This window comes from Scardinius erythrophthalmus (genome assembly GCF_964197995.2).
Source record: "Scardinius erythrophthalmus genome assembly, chromosome: 3".
In the NCBI taxonomy this organism is placed as follows: Eukaryota; Metazoa; Chordata; class Actinopteri; order Cypriniformes; family Leuciscidae; genus Scardinius; species Scardinius erythrophthalmus.
The window spans coordinates 22,226,894-22,247,707 of NC_138223.1; the positions used below are offsets into that span (position 1 = coordinate 22,226,894).

The window sequence follows — 20,814 nt, forward strand, 5'->3', positions numbered from 1 at the left end:
AAAATCCTGTTGAAAGTGCCCTACTTATTGGAGACTCTATTACACGGAACGTGAAAATAGAGACACCAGTCACCATAGTCACATGTTTGCCGGGGGGCCAGAGAACCTGACATCAAGGCAAATTGAAAAGTGCTGGCTAATGCTAATTGTAAATTCTCTAAGATTATTGCTCACGTCGGCACTAATGATGTTTGACTTCGCAAGTACGATGTCAGACACTGTAATTTGCTCTGGGCCCCTTCCTGTTTGCCGGAGTAATGAGATACTTAGTAGACTGTCCTCAGTCAATGGCTGGCTGTCTACATGGTGTTCGCAGAATCATCTAGGGTTCATAGACAATTGGAAAAGTTTTTGGGGCAGACCTGACCTGTTGAAAAGAGATAGTACTCATCCATCCTGGGATGGTGCCGTTCCTCCCAAGTAATATGGCACATAGTCTTAGAGCTAAAACGTGACAAACTGGGGATCAGGTCAGGAAGCAGACAGACTCGCTAAACCGACCATCTGCTAGCTCTCTCACGTCACTGAGGTCAGATAAATCCCATCACATAGTTACTCTTTCACCTAGACATCATCACATAGAGACTGGGTCTGTTCCCCGAATTAGTAAATACAAGAAACTCTTGAACTCAATTAATGGTAAAAATTGAATTGATGTTCAACAAATAAAAAACATATATAATACAGATGAACAAATGATAAAGCTCAGTTTGCTGAATATTAGATCCCTTTCTACAAAATCACTCATATAAATAATATGATTACAGATCATAACCAAGATGTGCTGTGTTTGACAGAAACCTGGTTAAAACCAGATGATTACATTACCTTAAATGGGTTACATTACCCCCAAAAATTACTGTTATAAAAACAAGCCTCGTATAAAGGGAAAAGGGGAAGGTTTTGCTGTAATTTATATCTAGTGTAAGTGATAAATCCTGCTTGACATTTGTGCTAGCTACTGTATACAGGCCACCAGGGAACCATACAGACTTTATCAAAGAATTTGCTGATTTTCTATCAGATTTAGTATTGGCTTTAGATAAAGTTCTTATTGTTGGCGATTTTAATATCCATGTAGAAAATGAAAAAGACGCATTGGGATTGGCATTTAGAGACATTCTGAACTCTATCGGAGTTAGACAACATGTGTCAGGACCCACTCATTGTCGTAATCATACTTTAGATCTAATATTTTCACATGGAATCAGTTGATGCCGTTGAAATTCTGCAGCAGGGCGATGACATCACAGATCATTATCTAGTCTCATGTATATTTCATTTAGCCAAGGTTTCTAAGTTGACTTCGTGTTACAAATATGGTAGAACTATCAAATCTAACATTAAAGATTGCTTTATAAATAATAATCCTAATCACTTTCATCTCCTCAGCATCCCAGACAGCTTAGAAGAACTCGGTTGCAACAGAAACTATTGACTCTTTTCCAGCACTTCAGACACAGTTGCTCCTTTGCGCTTAAAGATTAAAGAAAATAGTCCAACGCCGTGGTACAACGAGCACACTCGGGCCCTGAAGAGAGCATCCAGAATACTGGAGCGCAACTGGAAGAAAACAACATTGCGTACAGAAAGGCCTTAAAGGGATAGTTCACCCAAAAATGAAAATTACCGGTAGCCCATGATTTACTCACCCTAAAGCCATCCTAAGTGTATATGACATTCTTCTTTCAGACGAATACAATCTGAGTTATATTAAAAAATGTCCTGTCTCCTCCAAGCTTTATAATGAGAGTGAATGGCTGGAGAAAACTTGAAGCCCAAAAAAGTGCATCCATACATTATAAAAGTAATCCATATGGCTCCGGGGGGTTAATTAAGGCCTTCTGAAGTGAAGCCATGCGTTTGTGTATGAACGTTTGTGTACGAAATCCATAATCACCCGCTTCCGATAGACGGCCGTACGCATCGATTTACGGTGGAAGACTACCCCTGACCCGACGCACAACATAATGACGAATGCGGAAGCTCAGAGGAAAGAGCAAAATAAAATACCGGTCACAATTTAGCCATTTTGAAGAAGAATTTCAGAGTATTTCTTTATAATAGAAGAGGAGATTCAGTTTGTTGCACAGCTTCAGTTTGTTGTTAAACTGCGAAAATGCTACGTCATCCAAGTGCCACGGGTTAGTCTTGTGGCGCATGCGTACGGTCGTCTGGCAGAAGCTAGTTATTTTAGATTATAAAGTTGTATTTATGGTATGGGCTGCAAATTTTTTCCAGCCATTCATTTCCATTATAAAGCTTGGAAGAGCCAGGACATTCCTTAATATAACTCTGATTGTATTAGTCTGTATTGAGTAAATCATGGGCTAATTTTCCTTTTTGGGTGAAATAACCCTTTAAAAACTGCTAGATCTGCTTATTTTCATCCCTTCTAGATGAAAACAAACACAACCCAAGGTATTTATTTGAAACAGTGGCTAAATTACCGAGAAATAAAGCTTCAACCCCAGACGTTTCCAAACAGCACAGCAGTAATGACTTTATGAACTTCCTTACTTACAAGATTGATAATACTAGAGAGAAAATTATAACTATGCAACCGACAACTACATTATCACATCAGAGAGTACAGAGAGTACATTGTTGTCTCCTGGAGGAAAAATTTGATTCATTCATTGCTATAGGAGAGGAAGAATTGTCTAAACTTGTTAAATCATCTAAATCAACAACATGGTGTCTGCAAATAAGTTTGGCATCGGGCCAAAAAAAAACTATTTCGCCACTAGATGGCGGACCAGAACATTGTCAAAGGATAATTTAAGAAATTAATTGAAAAAATGCAACTAGAATTGCCTGTTACAGACTGTTGATAGTGTCTTTTGTAACTGGTAGTGAGCTGTTACTCTGTGTTAAATCCTATAGAAGGACAGTCATTGACAAAAAGCCACATATGTGTGGCGGTGTCCGGGTTTTATACTGGATAAATTAATAAAGCAGTAGTGACACGTAACCTGGCAAGTATCTTCATTCACCAACTTGCAACACAGTTACCTTGCTAAAACACACATATGTGGGAGATGCAGAATGGGGATTTGAATAAGCCATTAATGGCATGTTTGAGTCATACTCTTAACGAACAATGTTTTATATCCTCTTCCAATATTGTGAATAATAAATTTGTATCATTTTAATTTGCTTGTTACACAATGGAGTCTACCTTATTGTAATGATTATTTGAAGTAGCCTACTTTTACAATCAAAATTATTCCTTGACATTTTTTTAAATTTTATTTTTATAGTTTGCGTGCTGGAGGTAAGCTATAACCGTAAAACTTCAAATAATAGCCCGGGCTTTTATTTTCCCAAATCGCCGAACTGCACCAGCTTGTATTTGAGACAGGCGTCTATATGAGACAGGCCTTTAATTTGTGTTTAACAAATCAGTTAATGTCAGAATTAGCCTACTATATTTCCGTATGTCTAAAGGGGGTCGCAAACCAGAAGAGAAGCGCAGCGCCACGTCTTTAAAATTCGAACACATTATTCTCTGAGTGTACATTGTCTCAAATCGTCGTTAATGTATATACTGACTTCACCCTGTGCTGCAATATACATTCAGTTTTACATTCATTAACAGAAATCAGCTGCTTGAATGAAAATTGCTGATGTTATCGGATTTTCAGGTGATATTCTCAATTCATTCAGTTAACAGACGCTCTGAGGTAAAGTGAATTCAGACTGCAGACTAAGCAACGTTTGTATTTAATTGCACAGTACAATCATAACATAGTACAGACATGATATTAACTCCATAATATCCTTAAACATAACAATATTGCTGGCCATAAACTGACAAAGTGCGTGTCCAGTGGGCGATACCTCGAGTTGTCATAGACGCGACGCGGCGCTGCGCTTCTTGTACAGTGTGTGACCGCCTTTAGATTATTGCCAGCATAAAAAAACGAAACGATGTTACAGCCATGGGCTGAACAATACAAGTTACCGAATATAAGTCACCGCGATCCTCAACTACAAGTTCATTGGCGAATTCCTCCTCCTTGTCGCTCTCCTCCACTTCCCTCTCCGGCCTCCGCTAACTCTGCCTGCCTTGTTTGCGCTAACAGCTCCCGCCCAGATGCGCAGGGCTCTCTTGCGTGCACAATCTGCTCCATAGAACTGGCTTAAACAGACGATCTGACAGGTTTTAGAAGATTAAATACAACCTGAAACTAAAAACAGACCGGGCCTCTATTTGAGACCGGCCTTTATTTATCCAAACCTGTAGCCACACCAGGCGTGTAAAAGAGACAGGCGTCTATTTGGGACTCGGCTATTATTTTAAGTTTTACGGTATGTCGTGTGCAGAGTGATGTTAACATTTAAGCTAGCTGGTGAGGGAAAATGGCACCATCAAAGAGTCTAACGAGGAAAGATGACAGCGAAAATGGGAAATACAAAGAAGAATGGAAAGACAACTTTGCATTCATCCTACCTAGTTTTGTGAATGCAAAGCCAGTGTCTTATCTGCAAAGAAGCGATCCACAGACTCCTTTGAATGTCTTTCAGAACTTCTCAAATTAAAAGCTCTCAATGCATCTCAAAATAAAACATTGCTTCAAAAAATTTCTCTTACTTTTATTTTGAAGGCAAAATCACTAAAGACGAAGTGATTGTGAGTAACTGTTGCTCTCATGACAGATCTATTTCAGAACCAGCCGCTATCAAAATCTGGCTGCGGGCGTGGGCCAGATATTATTGCTGGCTGGCCCGCGGGCCGCCTGTTGCCGACCATTGCCCTATACCGACTAAGCTATTAAAAGAGATGCTTCCAGAGGTCATAGATCCTCTTCTTAAAGGGTAACCAAACCCCAAAACTTTTTTTAGTTCATGATTTGTAAGACTGGGGCTTTATTAGTGCTGTTCATTGATTTGAGTAAATTTTTTGACATTTGGGTATAAAGATTGCTGCCCTCTTCAGGTTGAATGGTGGGTACTGCAGTTGAATTTTCCTATTGGAAGCTGTGATGCCGCGTGACACAAGCATGCACCAGCTCACCAAGCCCTTGGTACGTATATTAGCATCTAGTTAGCATAACATTTATATAGTTATTTAGCTTCTCCAAACAGCTCGTGCTGAAAAGCGACGCAGTGCCAAACGCTGCTCCTCCTGCATGGACTCCACCTCTGCAGCGGTGTCTTGATGTGAGTGAGCATATATTTTTAATCACAATTTATGTTCCTTCCTATTAGGCTAAAGTTAACCCTCTGGGGTCGACAAACTTGCCAGCGAGTTTTTGCTGGATTTTTTTCACATAGCAGCACAATAGACTAAAAATACTCATTTATGTCATACAGACTTAAGAAATATGAAAAAATAAACTGTAAAATGTGTACTTTTTATGTGTTCACTACAAACTAAACAAAACATTGTGCTTTTGTAAAATAAAAAAAATAAACAGGGTATGCTTTCTGCCTCTCATCTCTGTGAACTTTTTTTCTGGAGCAGGTCTCTAAACTTAAACAAAGCTCAGCGAATACTAGTCACACAGGCATAAGCAATATATCTTTATAAACATTTAAGTCTCTGCTATTAAATTATCTCATTCAAAACAAAAAAAATATTATCTGTTTATGTAATCTGTAAAAAAGATAGAGATGTCAGTTGTTCTCATGGCAACTCATTATCTGCTAATGTGAACATGCCTACAGAGCGTGTGCTATTGAAACGCGGGTCTCAGGTGCACGCCCCCCGCTCAGCCCCACCCTCGGTTCATTCCCTCTATCTCCACTGGACACTGCCCACTTTTCCAGCATTTTTCAAATATTGCCAGTGGGTGGAGTCAGGCTCTGACCAGGGGCTGAGTTACCCTTTAATATCATTAATTAATCTTTGTCATTAGGATACGTACCAAAAACATTTAAGCTGGCTATAATTAAACTGCTGGTTAAAAAAAACGCAACTTGATCCTACAGAATTAGTCAATTACAGGCCGATTTCGAATCTACCTTTTCTGTCAAAGATACTTCAAAAGGCAGCCTCCTCACAACTACGTTCCTTTTTAGTCAAGTCAAGTCAAGTCAAGTCATCTTCATTTATATAGCGCTTTTAACAATGTAGATTGTTTCAAAGCAGCTTTACAGAGATAAGCGTATAATTTAAGGTAACAGAGATTGTTTTGGCTTTATAGCAGAGTTAAGTTATTTTCCATCTAAAGTTAGTTTTGATTGATTTGCTTCCGTCGCAACGATCATTTGTTAAATTATGATTTCTTTTTTAGAAAGAAATTGTATCTGCAAGGATTTCCAGTCAGGATTTAGACCGTACCATAGTACTGAGACAGCTCTCATTAGAGTCACAAATGATTTGCTCTTATCATTCAATCCTGGTTGTATCTCTCAATTAGTGTTACTCGATCTTAGTGCTGCATTTGATACATCAACCACAACATTCTTTTGAATAGACTCGGAAATTATGTTGGCATTAGAGGAACGGTGGTTCAAATCATGCTTATCTGACCTAGTGGAATTGCATTAGCATGGTTTAAATCATACTTCTCTGACCGTTGTCAGTTTGTAGCAGTAAATGACAGAGGAATGTCTTATCGATCACAAGTTCAGTATGGAGTATCACAAGGCTCAATACTATGACCGTTGCTGTTCACTCTGTACATGCTAACCTTGGGAGATATCATTAGGAAGCATGGGATTAGTTTTCACTGTTATGCCGATGATACTCAGCTCTATATCTCTTCGCGCCCCGACAAAACTTGCCAATTCTAGAAATTAACCAAATGCATAGCTGATATAAAAAACTGGATGACTAGTAATTTATTTCTACTTAATTCTGAAAAAAAAAAACAAAAAAAAAACAGATTCTAATTATTGGACAAAAAAATTCATCATGTAATAACCTAGAATACTGTCTAACACTTGATGGCTGCTCTGTCAAGTCTTCGTCGTCGGTTAGGAACCTGGGTGTGCTCTTTGATACCAATCTTTCATTTGAAAATCAAGTTTCTAGTATCTGTAAAACCACATTCTTCCATCTTAAAAATATATCTAAATTATGTCATATTCTCAATGACAAATGCGGAACAATTAGTTCATGCGTTCATGACATCAAGGTTAGATTGTTGTAATGCTATTATGGGTGGTTGCCCTGCACGCTTAATAAATAAACTACATCTGGTCCAAAATGCAGCAGCTGGAGTTCTTACCAGAACCAGGAAGTATGACCATATTAGTCCAATTCTATCAACACTGCATTGGCTCCCTATTAAACATCTTATACATTTTAAAATATTGTTGATTACTTACAAAGCACTAAATGGTTTAGCTCCCCAGTACTTGAGCGAGCTCTTAATGCATTATAGTCCTTCACGTCTATTGCGATCTCAAAATTCCGGCCAGTTGATAATACCTAGAATATCAAGATCGACTGCTGGTGGTAGATCCTTTTCCTATTTAGCACCAAAACTTTGGAACAGTCTTCCTAACATTGTCCGAGAAGCAGACACACTCTGTCAGTTCAAATCTAGACTAAAAACACTTATCTTTGGCCTAGTATACACATAACACATTATAGACCTCTATAATTCAATGTTAGGCTGCATAGATTAGGTCAGCCAGAAACGGGAACACTTCCCATAAATCTTGATGTACTCGTTACATCATAAGAAGAATGGCGTCTACGCTAATATTAGTCTCTCTGCGTTCTCGAGCCACCAGGCACTGTTTTGTGCGGATGGGCAGCCGGAGCGCGTTAAGGGTTTTCTGTTAGAACGGTGTCGTGTTAACGGCCCCTAGTTAATAACTAATGATCTTCGCAATGGAAGTGAATCTATCAATTAAAACTAACTTAGCTGGACAATAACTTAATCCTAGAGCTGCTGTAAAGCCAAAACTATCTGCTACTGTAATTTCCTATTATCACTGTAAAGCTGCTTTGAAACACCCATATTGTTAAAATCGCTATATAAATGAAGGTGATCGGACCCCCAAAGTGTCAACTAGTCTCTCCCCTGTGAAGGCCTCCTTCACTTCCCTTTACCTCTGTACAGAAAAAAACTTGATCAAAATTATTCCAATTCGCATGTAAGCAACTAAAAATTCTGTATTATGCAGGCCAGACAAGTAATTTGGTGAGGTCAATTTGTAAAGAAAGACTACGTGCCTGTGCAGATATATATTCAAATGTGCATAGCTATAGACTAAACACATACTATGCATGTGCACGCCGTTACCGCTTTCACAGATTCATGTTTCATTCATATCTCACACAGAGATGATAACGTTTTTCAAAAATGTTCAAAACTTGCACCTTGGAACCCATTTCAAAGTTTGCATTCTCGAGCCACCAAACACTGTTGTCTTGCAAATGAATGGCCAGAAGAACACATTAAAAGTTTTCTGTTTTCAGTTAAAGCGGTGTCGTGTAAGCAGCCCCTAAGTTAATAATTAATGATCTTTGCAATGAAAGTGAACCAATCAAAAACTAACTTTAGCTGGACAATAACTTTATTCTAGAGCTGCTGTAAAGCCAAAACAATCCGTTACTTTAATTTCCTATTATCACTGTAAAGCTGCTTTGAAACAATCAATATTGTTAAAAGCGCTATATAAATGGTGACTTGACTGGACTTCTAATTTTGTTAATTTGTGTCCTCATAGTAATATTCTCATATCTACAGGTAGTACTTTCTCCGTTAGTTAGGTCAAGTGATTGCCTCCCATATTTTTGGTTGTGGTTTGTGTAGTTTACTTAAAGTGTTGAAGATGCTGGAGATTTCAGTTTTGTTTCAATTATTATTATTTTTTTTTTTCTATTGTGTAAATTGTCTAAGAAATAATACTCATTATTGTATGTTATTCTTTGTTGCTGGCTGTTTCTGTGTGTTGCACATACTGTAACAAAAATATCTTACTTAAATGTTAAGCAATCGTCGCTTTACAACATCAAGCATGTAACACTGTGCTTTATAGTGAAGTAGGCTACTAATACCCTGTATTTCATTTTTATTTATTTATTAATTCTTAATATCTATTATGTTATTTTCTCCTTGCAATAAAATAAAAAAAAAACTATAGAAAATGTGAATTATATAGGCTACATATTTGCATGGGAGTGTTAAGAGTGATCGCCTAGTTTCTAATACATAAATGAGTAGGTTTTCCCAGTGTTGTGACCACATTAGCCTATTTGTCACAAATTAAAAGATTTGAAATGTACAGTTTGCTGATCAAGCAAACAGGTCTGTTGATGATGCAGTCCACATGGGAAATGCACATGCAAAATCTGGACAAACCAGGGACTTATGTGAGGATCCTGTTTGTGGACACTAAAGCCCCTTTCACACAGCGCTTTGAACACGGGAAATTGTCAGCAAATTGCCAGAGTGCCTTCTGTGTGAACGCAAACACGACCCGGGATTGCTGTTGGCATCAGTGCCAGGTTGGGGACCTAGTAACATTGCCGTGTTCAGTCCCGGAATGCGCGCTGTGTGAACAAAAGCCGTAATAATGACGTGTCGTAGTGATGGCGCTGAAGCCGGGATCATTCGCCAGCTAGTGAAACGGTAGCCTACGTAATGCGCAAGTTTATGATCGAATCAGATAAAAAAATGCACAAGCGTGGTTTCTCGAGAGAGAAATCGCAGCTCATAAGCAAACTTAAGATGCTGCTGAGACATTACAAGTCACATCGATGTCATGTGTCTTTACGGGATTTTTTCGGGGTTGTGTTTGAACGCACTCTCTGATTCCGGAAAATCACTGGCAATGTGAATGAACCAAAATCAAACGAACCCGGGTCAAATCCTGGGTCACTTTATCCGTGTATTTTCCGGAATCTCTGTTTGAAAAGGGCTTATCATTCCAGATATCCTCCAGACTAAACTAAATCAGCTCTCTGTACCCACCTCCATCTGTCAGTCGATCATCAACTTCCTGACAGACAGACAAGCTGGGAAAAGTCTCATCCAACACCCACACGATCAGCACTGGCCGCCTACAGACAGGAGGTTAAAGAACTGGCTGTCTGGTGCAGTCACAACAACCTGGAGCTGAACAAGCTCAAAGCAGTGAAATTGATTGTGGACTTTAGGAGAAACACCCAGCACTCCCCCCACTCACCATCATGAGCAGCACTGTAGGTGCAATGGAATCATTCAGGTTCAACCTGCCATAGGAGTTGCTGATACAGTTCTACTCAGTCATTGAGTCTGTCCTCTGCACTTCTATAACTATCTGGTTCTGCTCAGCTACCAAATCAGAACTTAGAAGACTACAGCAGATAGTTCGGACTGCTGGAAGAATCATCAACACACCCCTTCCCACTCTCCAAGAACTGTACTCATCTAGAGTGACTGAAAGGGCTGGCAGATCATTCTGGACCCCTCATACCCAGGCCACTTCCTTTTTGAACTTTTGCCTTCTGGTCTGTGCTACATTGCACTGAGCAACAGAACAGCCAGGCACAAGAAAAGTTTCTTTCCTCAGGCCATCTACCTCATGCACAGTTATATGCCCCCACTGGGCAATAAACATGCAATACAGAACACTATTTATACTTATTACATTATTTATAACACACCATACCTCTTATTTACATTTCCTTGCATTTGTATATAACATAGCTATACATTAATATATTATTGTCTATTTTGTGTATTTTTTATCTTTTATATATTTGCATTTTTTATTCCCTTATTCCATTTTTATTATCGGTCTTGTCGCTGTCATTCTGTCTGTACTGTGGAAGCTTCTGTCACCAAGACAAAATTTCTAGGCAATAAAGCTGTTTCTGATTCTGAGTTTACTTAGTTTATTTATAAAGCAAAACTTAATACAACTGCAGTTGCCCAAAGTGCTGTACAAAGATAAAAATAAATAAAACTGGACATACAGAGGTAAATTCAAAGTACATACAGAATTTAATGTAAAACATGCCTCAATACTCCGTAGAATTAAAAGCCTGAGATAATAAATTAGTTTTCAACAGAAAGATACATCACACAGTGAAAACAAAATGAATATGACACAGTGGGCAACTGGATATAGCACAGCATAAGCTGATCTTCTGTTCGCATTCACTCACTTCGTACGGACCGAGCGTCACTCGCAGTAACACGTTTTTGCAGGCTACAGATGCACACTTCACAAGATATCACAGCTGGATTCCATTAAATCTGCAAGCTTTGTGAAATTAAATGTTTATTAGATATTCAGAGATTTGTTTAAATGATGTAGAAGATGCGCATTTGCTGAATGTTGACGGTAAATGACAAAGTATTTTAGCCTGATTGTTTGCCTTTTCTGTCACAAATAATATAAAAGCAAACGCTTTACTTTTTCACATACCATTTAATTTCTTTGTTTACCAGTTCTGTCTAACAAAGTATTAGATATGACTGACAGAGATGGTAAACTAATGAAGACGGAGAATGTGAGTGAGCGCTGTGTGATCCAGTGTTGCCAACTATTTTCAATAAAAAAGTAGCTAAAGCCTGCTCGAAAAGTAGCTAAATGTCGCCACATGACGTCATGCGTCATTAGCATATTAATGACATCATCGCGTCGTATTTGCATTCTGCCTAATTTGTCGGTACTTCAGTTTATAATAATGGTTATCTCCCCTAAACCGTACTCACATATGGTTTTTATATAAGTATATAGCTGAATGTCCAGTAAAGCTGTTCTCAATTACATATTTTCTGTTAGACAACGGAACATAACGGAACTTAGGCTAACGTTACATGTTAACCAGCAGTTACTTCCACAGCACTGTCAAATTTCCGGATTTGTAACCTCGACGTTGTTGGACAAAATCACTATACATGTAAGTTGAAGACAGCATAACTGCTGTGATATTATCAGTTATATTTACATGTACATTGATAACTCATAGAGACAATTAGATTCCACAGAATGTGTTTCTTATTCTCTAACAGAATAGGCATATAAGCCACAACAATGATATTCCGTTCCAGTCAGAGACGTTAAGGATAATCTGCCCCTAGAAGGTAAACCTTAGGTTGAATTAATTACATATATTTACAAACAAACTTTGTGCATATTTAAAAAACAAAAAAACAACAACAAAAAAAAAACAACCTTTACAAATTATGAGCAGATGTACAAAAACAAAAGCAAACCTGGGCACATTTACAAGCAAACTGTGTTTATATTTACAAAAAAAAAAAAACTATGCACATTTACAAAAAAATCTGGGCACATTTACAAATTGTGTGCATATGTACAAACAAACAATGCACTGTGTGCATATTTGCAATATCAAAAAAAAACTGCATATTTGCAAACTATGTGCATATTTACAGAAAAATTCTAACAATTCAGTCAATCTAATCTAATTTTATAATCTGATAATTTAACCGAACCACACATTTATATGTGATAATTTGGCAGACACGAGTGCCACAATTATGTACATAGACAATGGAACATATTTTTTAATTAAAAAAAATAACTTTTCTTGGATTGATTCCAGATCACATCATTAGAATGTTGAGACCGAATTCATCTTCATCCACAAGATCCATACCCTGAGTGCTCTCCTCCTATGGGGTGACATAGGATGCAGAGGATGAGTCTGTACAGGACTTAAAAGAATAAGCAGCTGAAGTTCCAAAGAGCTGCAGCACTTTATCAGGCAGTTTGTGCTCATAGCATGCTTCTCTAGCCAACCTCAAACCATATTTGATGTAAATAATAAAGCTGAGGGTCTGCAGGGACATGCGGTTCCTCAGTTTGTTTTTAACGACACTCATTTGACTGAACAGCCTTTCTACCTCAGCGTTTGAGTGTGGGAGGGAGAGGACAGAAACTGCAGCAGAAACCAAGTCTTCATATGGGTTTATGCCAGCTGAATCTCTGTACTTTTTAACTTCAGCTCAGAATGCCAATGTGTTTGTTGTTTCCTCCCATTTCTGAAGGTGAATAGACCTCAACTGATTAATAATTGTATCAATTGTGTCCGGGCAATATCCTAAAAGATTTGCAAATTTGACCATGTCTGTCAGGCTCTTGTTGTGGTTTAGTGTCTCCCCCATATTGAACAAAGACATGTGCTGCAGTATCTCCAAATTTTCTGGAAGCCTCGCTCTCAGTTCATTTGCTAAGGAGATGGTGTAGGTTACACATCTCCTTCGAACACAGTCCTCCTCCTCTGGAGAGAGGTTTAGCTGTGCTGCCTTGGACTCAAATATATAGCCAAGGTATGGCTTGGGAGAAATGTGGCCATCTATTGATTCTTTTAGGACATCAATTTTTGCTATTGGGTTAATGACCCTGCTGCAAACAGACTTTATTAGCCTCATTAAACAGTCAAGCAGCTTGAGCGGATTTGACTGTTCCCCCTCAAAAGCCTTAACAGCGGACTACACCTCACTAATAATAGATTTTTAAAAAGTGAGATACAGGAGGTTCTGTGGGTCACTGTACATAGAATGTAGAACATCTGGCATGTAACAGTGTTCACTTGACATGGTAAGGCTGAAATGCAATTTTAGCTCCTCCCACTGATCAAGGATTCTGGACACAGCAGGCTCTATGGAAAGCCAGCGTGTGGCACAGACCTTTGTTATCAGCAAAGGCTTCTCCCCACAGTTTATTGTTTGATAGACAGCCTTGTATGCCTCTCTGCGCTTTGGAGAAATAGAGAACCAATTGTATGTTTCTCTAACAAGAAATTCCACACTACATGGAAGAGTGTTTTTGGGGGCATAGCTTACAGCTAACTGCAGTGAATGACACACACAGAGGATAAGGACAAGATGTTGTAAGCCTTCCTCCTCCCTAATAATTTTGTGTACACCATTGTACACTCCTGTCATTACAGATGCATTATCTGTGCCAATGCCAAGCAAGTTCTTCTCCTTGAGGCCACACTTCCCAAGAAAAGCAAGAACTGCTCTGGCTATTGATCTAGCATCCCCTTCTTCCAGCTCAACAAGGACTAGGTAGGTGGCCACTACATTTGCTGTCTCCTCACTAAAATACCGAATCACGATTCTGAGGTATTTTGAGACAACTTACATTGGTGCTCTCATCAAGGAGGCGGCTGTATTTGGAGTCACCAATATCAGCCACCAGTCTTTCAATGAAATATGGGGCCAACACCCCATTTATCTTTTCCGTACACTTGGTACGGTGCATCCGAAAATGTTGGGCTGCAGTAGAATCGGAAAAAGCAGCTTTGCATGCCTTAAAAATGTGGTCACAAGAAAGAATGGAACAATGCTCTGCAATCGCCATTGCCATGGTTGCCTCTGCATGTTTGCAAGAGTCTGCATTTTTTGGAGCAAATGTTAACGTTTTTTGCTTGGATTGATTGAAAGGCTTGGACTTTTCATTGTGCTTCTGAGTTGAGGCATGCTTTTTAACATCGGACAACTTGGCACAAAATTCTGTCTTGCAGTACAGACAGTAAGCCCTTGTGTCATTGCCCACATAGGGCTTCAGCCACCCCTTAAAATCAGGAATTAACTCCCATTCTTTCCTGTACTTTTGTAAATATACCTTAGAGTGTAACATGTTTGCTATTTTAAATGTTTGTAATGTTCTAGCTGTGTGTATTTGTATTTATATTTGCTTGTGTATATATCCGCCTTTTATTTTTATATTATGTTCATATATTTAATAAAGTTGAATTTAGATTGTGTGTATATGCGTTTTTGTATGTGTATATGAGTTTGAGGGAAAAAAAAACGGTCAAATTAAATGGTTTGAATTTAAAAACAAAGGAGAAGGCAGCTAATATGTGATCACTGATTGGTCCCTGCTAACACAGCGTGCACATGCGCAGCTCATTCATGTCTATGTCAGCTGGCATGCAGTCAATGGAATGTGTTGCTCCTCTCAGCCGCTCACTGAACAGAGCAGACACAGATATGTGGCTGCAGCGGGGAAGTAAGACCTGCAGTACTGGCGATATTTGGAAAGTTGCTAAGGTTTGTCCAAAAAGTCACTAGATTTGTCGCTAGTCGCTTTTTTGAAAAAATGTCGCTAAAGGGGTCTGAAAAGTCGCTAAAAATAGCGACAAAGTCGCTAAGTTGGCAACAATGGTGTGATCAGGCACTGCTGTTCTCTTCTCAGGCGCTGGTGTTCTCAGCGCCGGCCGTCAAAATAAAAGTCTGTAGCGCCGTCAAAATTAAAGTCCCAATTCCAACACATCGGCAAATTAGAAAAAGTTATCAGCCGATGCCGATATTTTAAAAATGCCATATATCGGCCTTGGCGTTATATCGGCTGACTACTAGGTAAAATATTCCACAGTCTAGGTGCAGCTACCGAAAAGGCCCAGTTAACCCATAGTTTTAATCTAGACCTATAGGAACAGTTAAAAGCAGCTGATCAGAGGATCTCAGAGATCTAGTAGATGTGTGCCGTTTTAGAAGGTCTGCAAGGTAAGGTGGCGCTAACCCATTTAATGATTTAAAAACAAACAATAAACGCCTAAATTATAATCGGGAATGTACATGCAACCAATGAAGGGAAATGTGCTCTCATTTTCACGTACCAGTCAGCATCCTAGCGGCTGCATTTTGGACTACCCGAAAACGCGACAACGCTGTCTGACTAAATCCTATATAAAGAGAATAACAATAATCAATCCTTGAAAAAATAAAGGCACGAATGACTTTCTCAATTTAAACAATCAGTTTTAGACACTTCAAGTCCTTCGGATGAGACGTTAAACCGAGGCCCTAACTCTCTGTGGTCATTAAAGATCCCTTGGCACTTCTTGTAAAGAGTAGGGGTATAACCCGGGTGTCCTGGCCAAAATCCATCCTTTTCCCTTGCCAATCATGGCCTCCTAATAATCCCCATCCATTGAATTGGCTCCATCACTCTCTCTTCTCTCCACCTGTAGCTGGTGTGTGTTGAGCGCACTGGCGCCGTAGTACTGTGGCTGCCGTCGCATCATCCAAGTGACACTGGTGGTGGTTGAGGAGAGATCCCCTGATATCATTGTAAAGCGCTTTGGGTGTACAGTAGTGCATATGCAGAGATGTATAGTAACGAAGTAGAACTACTTCACTACTGTACTTAAGTACTAAAAGGCTGTATCTGTACTTTTCTAGAGTATTATTTTTTTCTCCTACTTCCACTTTTACTTCAGTACATATTTTCGGCGAGTGTAATACTTTTACTCCGATACTTTTTTTATGTGCTGCATCGTTACTCGTTACAATTATAAAAATGTTACGAATCATTCCAAACCCACATTATCACTGCCAGAGCGGTAGATGGCTCTGTCACCAGGTTTGATGAAGCTAGCCCAGCGAATCAAACGATCAAGACCGCGCGTGCTCCCGTTCTGCCTTTCGCTCTGCTGCCTGCCTCCACTGAGAACACTTGAGCTTTGTTCATTTGTTTCGAGATGGAAGAACCAGAACTTCGAGTGATCGTGGCGGTGAGGGTGAGGAAGGAGACCACTCCTGGCCCTACTAGTCCATGTTTTCATTTTTCGGAATGAAAGACAATTCATAAAGATTGAAGTGCGTAACTGTTAGCTGTCATGAGGACGCCGATGCACTGAATCGTTCCTTGTTTAAATAGTTTAAAGTTAGGCTACTATTATATGTAATGTTATTACCTTGACAAACTATACATCATTAAAATGATATAAGACTCAAGTTTCAGTATTTGAGCACTATTTTATTCTGAGAAACCTATAGGGACAGTTATGTCTTAATTTATGTCAGTTATATATATCAGGAAAAAATAGTCGAATCCTTTAATATGAATTATGAGCGTCAGCCGCACCCATTCAGAAAAAAAAAAAAAAAAAACTCATGTGCGGTCGTCATGAAAGCGCTTGGCCAAACAACGTCCCTCAGGGCTTTTAGCTCAAAAATGTGCAGATTTTGATAGATTGATAGATTTCATAGGTTTACGTTAGATTTCTATAGAGAGGAATAATATTTATTTAAATTATTATAACCAAAATGGGCCGATGTAATCATTATGAGCGCTGGATACTCTGATGTAGCCTACTGTGTTTTCAGTCCATACTGGCAGCCAGAGGGCGCCCTATGCACATTAGACCATATATGGAACACATGAAGAAGAGCCATTCCAGGAACTCCCTGACATAAACAAAGCTTCCAGAGATCGCTGTTACATGCTGATAAATACACAATAAGCTGTAGAGAAAAAAGGCACAAGCAGGGAAGAGAAGAGAGGGATGCTTTAGAGGGGGAAGGGACATATTTGATCTGTTTTTCTCAGTGTGTTAAGGTGTTCTTGAACATTCATGTCTTTGTACTGCTGCTTCAGCCAAATTAATTGTGTGTCCTAAACATTTGAAATAATATAAACAATATGATGTTCAAACTTTTGACTCTTTTCTTTAATAACTTCATAACACAATACTTGTACTTTTACTTTCAGTACTTGAGTAGTAAATTTTTAAATAAACTACTTGCAATACTTAAGTACAAAATTTTTTTAATACTTTAGTACTTCTACTTAAGTATTTTGCTTAAAGAGCACTTCAACTTCTACTCAAGTCACTTTTTTGATAGAGCACTTGTACTTTTATTCAAGTCTGGGTCTCTAGTACTTTATACATCTCTGTGCATATGACAGTGCTATATAAATGCCTCATTTATTCATTCAAGTCAAAACTGCACCTTTGCTTTTGGAAGCGAATTTTATGAATCAGGCGTTGTTCTCTGTAGTCTTTCAGACCAATAAGTCACATCTGCTATACAGAACCTCTAGCCTGTGCTGAGTTCGAACAATCTGCAATAGTCATCTTCATAAAAGGTTGACATGTAAATTAATATATATAGGCCTAATACATATCTCATTAAATGAATTACGGGAAGAGGTTTTATTGACCTAGCACAGGACCTACTAAACATGGGGGATTCCAATGGTCGCATCTCAGGGGAAAGTGTGCAAACAGGACTCTGTGTGGGCCCTCAATGAAAAGAAGCTGGACTGAATCACTACAGACAACGGGGCAAACATTAATCGATGTAGGCTACAGTTCAATACTCTGAACTAGGCCTTTCACGATATCAGATTGTTCACTAAACTGTTATAGTGGCCAAAAGAATTCACGATAGCAGTATATCATGATATCTATAGAAATCTTGAAAAAAAAAAAAGTTATCAGTCAAATAGAAATTAAAAATAAATTATTTTATAGTATTTTAAACAGTGATAAAGGCTATGTCAATTTGCATTGCATTTTAAAAATAGATTGGTTGAGATGGGTTGAAGAACACAGATAATCCATAATGCTGTCGCAATGTTAAGTTTCTGTATGCTTAGTGTCATACAGTATCATACATATCAGTCACAATGTCTCTATCTACGTTTTATTCAGCTACAGTGAAGGATTTCCTGGAACTTATTGCTCATCATGAGTCTCACTTGTGGACTTTCTGTGTGAGGCCCTCCAGCATCGAGTATGAATTAAAAATAAATTACATCTCAATCTCAATTTATTTATAAAGCACAATTTAAAAAAAAACACAGTTGACCAATGTGCTGTACAATGTTCTAAAACCAAAAATAAAACAAAACAACAACAGACAACAAGGGACATCACAAATTATAGGCTACAGAGAAGAGATACGTTTTTAATTTTAATTTAAAAATATATAATGTTGGTGCACTTCTAATATGAATCGGTAAACTTGTTTACATGTGAGAGTTTAGTGCTCCATAATGCTGACATCATCTTATTTTGGGTAAAAATAGAATAATACGGCTCTCTAAAGATATTTGAAGTAAACACGATAATCCATGTGTTTTTATCGGAAATGCACACTTTTGAACTAAAATCCCAGAGGGATGTTAATATAATAAAACAGAAAGGCATCAACAGTTAACAGGTTAAAGACTAGCAAAATAATGACAACTTACTCTCTGTAGAAGGCTTTGCCACCTTTTCTGCAGACTGGGCTGATTAACAAGTAATTTTCACAGAAACAAAAAACTTTCCACACTGGCGAGCAAAGTTTCTTGAAGTGCGGGTAGAGTGTCTCGTCTGTCATATCCGATGACATACTTTAACGCGGCAACCAGCGTTAAGGTGCAATACTGACACCTATTGTGCCTATCAGATGTTTTTGATAAATCAGCGTGCTACCATTGACAAGGAAACAACCAATAATATCTAAACAGCCAGGTTGCGTTGCTCTCGTGTTCAGTTGAGTCACCGCTTTGACATCCCAATATCTCTTACAGCTTTAGAGGTTTGTATCGTCCTAGGGGTGTAACGATACATCTATTGGTACTGAACCGTTCGGTTCTTTCGAGGCTTTCGGTTCAGTTGCCCAACATCAATAGGCAGACATAATGAAAGTGGAACGAAACTGCGCTACTTCACGGACCGCTTTTAAGTTTGGACCAATGTAAATGCAGCGCGAGCCGATCTTAATCAAGCGACACTGTTACTACACAGCGCAAAGAGATCCAGTTAAGAAAGCATTTGAATTCGCCACTGAATTAATAACATCGCTGCGAGATCTAGTGAAAAGCATTCAAATTTCTCTGTTATTAATGGATCAAACAGTGCTGATGTGGATACCAGGAGAAACATTGTGCCATGAATTAACTATAGTTTTAAGCTTTAAGTCCACAGATCAGCAACATTCACCATAGATTTAATGTAGTATTACCAAATGTAACCATGGAAGTTTGGCAGAAATAGTAAAATGCATTCAAGTACGTCTCACATCGTTTTCCAGCACTTCAAAACTCAAATATTATCATATTTAAATGTTATTTTTAATGTGATGACCAAAACATAATTTGTTCACCCTTCAAAGAATACCCCCTTTTATAAAACTAAAAGTTTCAAGATATAGGAAAACTCACACTTATTTAAAAAGAATTTTTCTTTTAATAAATATCTATATTTTTAAAAATCAAGGAAATTTCTCTGGCATGTTTGCCTTGATTGTTCAACGTTTACACTTTTACACTACACACACAGTTCGAGTTTCTTTAACACTTTATCTTAATATAAGACAAAGAAGATATTTTTGTATACATTTTATTATTTGTTTTTGACTGCTAAAACTAATATAATTTGTTGTTTGTCTTAATAATGTGGATTAAAAAAAAGTGTTTTAAATTCAATCTTTTCTTCTTTAAAAAAAAAAAAAGGTTATAAAAATGTCAATAATTATCGATACCGAACGATATGAAACATTATATCATGATATTTTTTTTTGCTATATCGCACAGCCCTAGTACCTACAGAGTGAAATTCAAGCATTTCTCCAGCACTTTCAAGTTTTACTTGTGCGGCAATAAAGCAATGTACACAATATGAAATGATTCATGATGTTTTTTAATAATAAGGTTTTTTTTTTTTTGTTTTTTTTTTTTTTTTAACAACATTGGATTCTATATTCAAAATTCCAGCACATTTCAAACCCTGAAAACATAACAGTTTAAATCAAGCATTTTCAAAACTCTGAACAAATCCTGTAAATCACTTGTCATATGTAGGATTGTGGGAAATCTGGAATCTATCCCATTGTCTCAGGCCAAAAGCAGGGAGCCGAAGCCTGGATGGATGACGAGTGTACCATTATGTATATGACAAATATTTTCTTTTTTTAAAATGGCTACAACTTACTTCCTCTCAGGTGGCATATAGTGTAGGCTCATATTGGTCTGCGTGGAGCTCTGAGGGTGCCGATAGCGCTCATTAGCTGAGAAAGCTGCATTTAGGGTGAAGTGTTTCACATAGGACTCCAGAATGTTTACTACATTCATCAGGCATGGAAGCTTCACCAGCTGTTGTCAATGAAAAAAAATTAAATAATAATTTTTGTTAACAATAGACAATGCCCTTAAAAG

General features: G+C 38.2%; 1 protein-coding gene across 3 annotated transcripts in view; it reads right to left on the reverse strand.

Annotated features, from left to right (window-relative positions):
* LOC308688249 (MSL complex subunit 3-like) overlaps positions 1 to 20,814 on the reverse strand; it is a 386,649-nt gene that overhangs the window by 269,857 nt on the left and 95,978 nt on the right. For all 3 annotated transcript variants that reach the window (XM_081361197.1, XM_081361199.1, XM_081361198.1), the window contains exon 7: positions 20,591 to 20,751. In XM_081361197.1, the coding sequence (XP_081217323.1) occupies positions 20,591 to 20,751 (161 nt within the window). The remainder of the gene's footprint in view (positions 1 to 20,590; positions 20,752 to 20,814) is intronic.